General features: G+C 35.1%; 1 protein-coding gene across 1 annotated transcript in view; it reads right to left on the reverse strand.

The window, feature by feature from the left end:
- NEBL (nebulette) overlaps nucleotides 1–6,503 on the reverse strand; it is a gene marked incomplete at its 5' end in the record, with an annotated part of 77,372 nt that overhangs the window by 46,404 nt on the left and 24,465 nt on the right. The window contains 3 exons of the mRNA XM_010162064.1: nucleotides 516–626; nucleotides 2,878–2,988; nucleotides 5,841–5,951. Of these exons, the coding sequence (XP_010160366.1) occupies nucleotides 516–626; nucleotides 2,878–2,988; nucleotides 5,841–5,951 (333 nt within the window). The remainder of the gene's footprint in view (nucleotides 1–515; nucleotides 627–2,877; nucleotides 2,989–5,840; nucleotides 5,952–6,503) is intronic.

Genomic DNA, 6,503 nt, shown 5'->3' on the forward strand with positions numbered 1-6,503 from the left:
ACAACTATGCTGTAGCTGTTGACCAGTTACAAAATTATTCTAACAAACTGCTTACTTCAAATCTGATGTAGCCTACCTGTCTTTGCAGCTTTGGCAGCCACAATCACAGACACGTGTAGATGAGACTTGATCCCTCAGCTGTGCTTTGCAAGACTTGGGTCATAAGGCTTTAACATCCCTCTAACTCTGCATTTGCCTCTAACTAAATAAGCAGCTATTTAGACCTAAAACCAGCAGAGCCCACATCTACTGAACAAAGCCTAGTTCAGGAGTGGTTCACGAGGAACAAGTGCCACCTCCAAAAGATGATGGAAATGTCAAAATTCTGGGAAGTCTTAACTTTCCCTTACACACTGATCATGCAACTTTTAGACTCTATGCAGCTCAACAGATTAGGTATTTGGTGAAATTTGTGGTATTGCTACTGCCTAGGTTGGTCACCATCTGGTATTCTCAATGACAGTAGCTTGTCACATTCTGTCAAATGGAAAGCTTGCACCAGGTATAGTACTGACCATGCTTGCAATTTCAGAAGCTTTCTTGGCTCGTCTGATCTCAGGAGTATCTGGACCAACTTCCATGCCCTTCCCTTTAATTTCAGTTTCCAGGTCTTTCTTGTATTGCTTCTGTGAAGATAAAACTTCCTACATTATATTCACAATAGCCAGAGAGTTACAGAGAGATTTTTGTACAAGAGATCCAATTTAAGATTTAGAGTTAATCAAAAATCTCAAGAGTTACATGTCTCAAGAGTCTTGGCAAGTTTTGTCAGGAAAACACATAATGAATTACAGGAGGAAAACTTGATGAGATATTCACTGAACGTACAAAACTCTATCACTGAATTTTTAATTTGGCAGAGGGTGGGGGGAAATCAGTCCATACAGCTTGCTACAATTATCCTTGAAAGTAAAGGGGAAGTTTGGCTCTGCAGAATATAGTGTAATAAGCTGGTACTTGGTGCCAGCCTAATTGAAACACATTTTACTTTTAAGAAAATATTTTATTTATGAAAAGACTACATGTTAGAAATTTCATACCATACAGAATTGTTTCCAGTGAACTTTCAGAGCAGGAAGTTGTAATTTATTCATTTAATAGGTCTTTCCTGAACCACAGCTATTAGGCAAGCGGCAGTACTCATCTATGATTGCTGCTTTTTCCTCACAACATGAATTATAAATAATCAATAACCAGGAAACAAAATGAATATTTCATCTTCAGCTTATCTATGCAAGGATATATTTCTTGTTCATCAGCAAATGATATTAAAATGTAATACTGAAATACTGTATACAATAGTTGTACTTTTTATTCTTAATAAAAAAAAATAAAAGATTCCCAGGCAGTGTTATTTCTGCTGCTATAATAGTAATCACTCTTTTTCTATTCTAGTTTATCTCTGCCTGTGGAAAACAGGTTTGAGGGTTTTTTTCAGAATAAACACATACAATTAAAAAATTTCTTCTTCCTTTTCTTGTTTGTTAATTATTTTTAGGTTGTACATTTGTTAGAAAAAAGACAGAAAATATCCTTCTACCCAATGCAATGGTCTGATCACTTACAAGAATAAGAGCAAAAAGACTTTAAGTCTTCCATCTCTGTCTCACTCTGATGTGGAAATAAATGTGATAAAGCAACTCTCTACTTCACAAACCACAGTTTTTTGCAGAAAGAAAACATCCCTCACTTCCTCTCTGCTAAAGCTGGAATGGCAGATGTTTCCTCCCAGCTTTGTGCTGTGTAAAACACCAAGGAAAAGATAATCCAGGGAGTTATAGCTATATATTCCTGCACTTCTTTACAGTGGTCAGATTGGCCCTATGCACGGCATTCCCTCTTGTTCATATGGCTAGGTATGTATATGTATGCAAATAAACAGATACATATACACACACACACATACATATTAAATGAATATAAAATATATAAATATATAAAATAAATACATATAATACTCTGAAAGAATGATTCCCCGAAGGCATGAAGCACAGTACGAGCTTTGCTTTCCTTCTTCCCTTCCCACACCCTCCAGCCCCACCGCTGCTTCCCAGGCAGCCTGTGCAAGCTCATCCATAGGAGCTGCAGCCGTGCCAGCTTTGGAGCTTGCAGCTCTGCTGAGCACCCAGGTTTGCCAAGTACATGAGTTCCTCAGGGTGGTCTTCAAGAGAGAGTACACAGATCAAGGAATCTTTCACTTCCATTCCCAGCCCTTGACAAGGAGTAGATAGCACACACATGCTTCCACAGTTCCTCCAGAGCAACTTAGACCAATAAAGTTAATACCAAAGTTCAGTTCTAAAAATATACTCTGGAAGGAGCCTCCACCTGTCTATTTGCATTGGATGAATGACAAGCCTAAGAAAATCCATTTCCTCAGGAGCAACTCTACTTCTGCAAAAAAAGTTTTCACAAGTAGAATAGTTTGAATAAAAGACCTTCCCAAGATGCCTGGCAGTCACGACCAATATTTATTTTCAGATAGCAGGTATATGATTCCAAAAAGCTCAAAATTATTTCATTGACTTTTCCTTACAAGTCCATTAACAGTCAACTCTTTTTCCATTACAGTATTATACTAGCTGAGCAAATAAAGAGATGGAAAAATGAACCCAGTTTTAAATGCTGTATCTACTGGTACTACTAACAATTTCCATTGACCTTTTAATTGCCTGAAAATCTGAAATATTTGTCATAAATTGTTTTGGGTTTTTTTCACAGAGCTTTTCTATGTTCTTTAAGCAAAACAGAAATAGCCTTAGTTTCAATATTTACGTATTTTATTGTAGATTATGTAAAAAAAATTGGAATATTTTCAGTCGAGTATAACATAGTGAACTTTCTGTAACATGAGTAACCTTCACTTGCATAACATACCTCATTTAGTATCTGAGCTGCGTTTTTCACTCTAATCAAATCCGGTGTATCTTCAAACACTGTCATTCCTTTACCTTTCATGCCTTCTTCCAAATCTTTTCTATATTCTTTCTAAGGATTAAAAAAAAGAGAGATTTCTCCACTTAATTTTGTGCACAAGATCTTGAAAAGAAATGCCACTTATTAAATGTCTGAAGTGTCTCTTTGAAATTTCTATGAAATATGAATGTATGAAGTACAGGTTTCAGAGTTAAAATAGAATTGGAAATTACGAATTCAAAAGGTACAATGTTGAAAACGTGAAATGGTTTTAATGTAGTCATGTATTTTCCTGTTGTGCTCTTGAAAAATAGTCCTCTCCTGTACACTGCTAGCACATTGTTTAGGGGCCTCAGCTGCTTCTCTACAGACACTTTAATTGCAGTAGCATTTGCTTTTACAGACCAGTATTTGCTGTGCTGCAGTTTTTATCCCTGTTCCACTAATGGCATCACAGTCAGGATGAATGCCCTGAACACTATACTAGGACCTGTTAAAATGACTACTTGATAGATTACAATGTAGAAGCAATATTCTTTCTTCTGAATCCCTCAGACACTGCATGGATATGATCTATCAACATTTAGCAACTTTAGCCTACAGAGTAATCAAATGTTCAGTATAAAATTAAAAACACACTAGAACCTACCCATGGACATTTGGTTCTTTTTCCTTTTCCCAATTCCTAGAGAGACAATGTAAGCCTACTGAAGTTCAAGATCTTTAAGTTTTGTAAGGATTTTTAATTGCTCTGCCCATCTCTAGGTTTGGGTTAGGCTTTTTAAGGCAAAGAAACTAGAAAAAAATTGAAGAAATTATTTTTCAGAAGGATTTATATAGACATGAATTAATACTCCTAAACACATATTAAATTTCATAAGCAGCAGTGAGCATCTTTGTCTCTGTATAAGCTCTTTATTTAAACAAAAGAAAACCAGATATTTTTAAAGAAGCGTCTCTTTATCATCAGAAGCATGTCCCACAAAAAGCAGGAAACAACTTCTATTAATTTAGAATTATTAAATTCAGCTATTTCTTCTGATGGAGTTGTGAATGTGGTTCCAGAGAATAAAGTTCTTATTGTTACAAAGTGTGAAATATTTGCAGAATTTTCTACACTGGGAAGGCAACAGAATAAGCTGGAACACAGCTGACATGTAAAAAAAAAAAAAAAAAAAAAAAGTAATTGAAAAAATAATTCATTTTTTAATAACACCAGGTTCTCCTTGTTTCACGCAGTATTTTTCTAAAGTTTATTATGAACCTTCATGTAAAAATACTAAGCTACATCCTTGACTATGAAGAAATATATAATTTGCTGAATCTTGAAAGATAATAATTAATTTGACCTACATAATCTTTGGGTTTGGAAGCTGTTCATTGAATGTGGATACAAAATATTATGAAATTCATGCATTTTCTCATATTCTTCCCTTCTGGTTTACAAGCCTGGTTTACTCTCCAAGTAATGAGTCATAAAACTTGAGGAGGTAAGAATTAGGGAGCATCTTAATTCATGTAGCACTATAGAGAGAAGTTATATCAAAATTTTCAAAGATTAACACTTACAGCACATCTGTAACTATGCATACACTAACAGCTTCTGTGGAAATTCAGTATGCAGCAAGATTAACTCAATGAAATGCAAATATTTGCATTTTTTCCCAAGTCAGTAGGCATACATGACACGTACGCACAGAATGATACTGCACAAACTAGACCTAGCTTGAGACTTGTCTACCTGACACTCAAGCTTATCAGAATAAATTATTTATTAGAGGATGAATAATAAAGAAATATCTGAAAAGAAAATATTTTCTTTACCCATATAAAATCTAGCATAGACTGGGATAAATTGTTTAAAAAACAAGGAAAGGTACAGGGTTCAAGGGTTTTTAATTCTTCCTCAATTTGTTCATCTGGGCCACAGCAAAAAAATCAATTCTTAATACAATAAATGTAAACAAGGTATTGTTGGCTCCCAAATTCAAACTGATATCTAGAAGCTCTGATATTTATAGCTATGAATTTTGCTGATATCTTTACTTATAAATTTGGTCAAATAGTAAGCCTAATCTATAGAACCAACCTATACTCAAAACCTAATATGAAAACAGTTTTGAATAACAATACAAAAAGACTCAAAATAGAAGGATTCTCAGTTATGGGAAAAAAAACCCTGTTTAATTTATAATGATACATATAGCTGAAGAAAACTAGACGAATCTTAAAGAAACAGTAGGCATACAGAAAACCTGCACCTTCTAACAAAATTTGCTTAAAGCAGATTATGTAGTATCACAGCTATATTCACCCATTATATGTATGATAGATAATTATTTCAATTAAATTAATTTAAAGTGACTACACACAGCTCAAGGCTTCCATATAACCACAACAGACTATCATACACCTGAAATAATTACTCAAAAGGAAACACTGCCATCTGGCAGAAATCCTCCTTTCCACCCCTTCATCTATCTGGAAAGAAAACTCCAGGCCCTCTCCAAAACCCTAACAGATGTTTTTTGCAGCATGCCTGGAAGGAAGGTCACCAAATCTGGGATACTGGAGCCCAGGGGAGGAACAAATTCCAAAATTGAGGCCCTCAGAAGGAATGTGCTGCCAATGATCCATTTTCTACGGAGTCATCTGATTTGTTCATTTAACTCTGTTTTTATGGTTCAGGTGTGCTGAGCTTTATCATTTCCTTATGTTCATAAAGAAACCTCAAAAAGTATCAATTCTTACTACAGGACTATTCAGAATATAAAATGACACATTGCAATTTTTATTCATGAAGTCACTTTTGTATTTAGCTACAAAGTTAACTGTAAATCGTTCATCACCGAGTAGAATATAGTGATGCTGCTTATTGCTCATTTACAACTTAACAATTAAAAAAAGAAATAAAAATCCTCTACCTCTTTCAGAAGGTTAGTGACTTGTTTTATATGCAAGAACTCTGGGGTCTTGTCTAAATCCATTGAGGGTCTTCCCTTGATCCCTTCTTCAAAATCTTTACGGTATATTTTCTATTAAAGCAAAAACAACAATTAGGGGTACATGCGTGTGCATTTCCAAGCATATTTCAGAAAGAACACAGTAAACACAGCCTAAAATGAGCTATGCTATAAATCAGTTACCACATTAATAAGCAACTTTACGACTCATTTCATTACCTAGATTATCTATACAAGACAAGCACAATTTAGACAAAACAGTACACTCAAACACTATTCCTGATACAGGCCAGGATGCTGTATACATAAGCATGATATTTCCAAAGAGAAAGTTTAACCTGATCTATGAAAGAAATCACCTGCTTGGTAGAGAAAAGACAAATGGCGCACAAGGTAATGGTTATAAATACATAAAAGGTTCTACCAAGAGAATGAAATAGAATCATAGAATAGTTTGGTTGGAAAAGACCATTATGATCATTTAGTCCAACCGTAAACATAGCATTGCCAAGTCCACCACTAAACCATGTCCTCAAGTGCCACATCTACATGTCCTTTAAATACCTCCAGGGATGGTAACTCCACCACTTCCCTGGGCAGCCTGTTCCAATACTTGACAACCCT

Source organism: Antrostomus carolinensis, unplaced genomic scaffold (genome assembly GCF_000700745.2).
Source record: "Antrostomus carolinensis isolate BGI_N321 unplaced genomic scaffold, ASM70074v2 scaffold612, whole genome shotgun sequence".
Classification (NCBI taxonomy): Eukaryota; Metazoa; Chordata; class Aves; order Caprimulgiformes; family Caprimulgidae; genus Antrostomus; species Antrostomus carolinensis.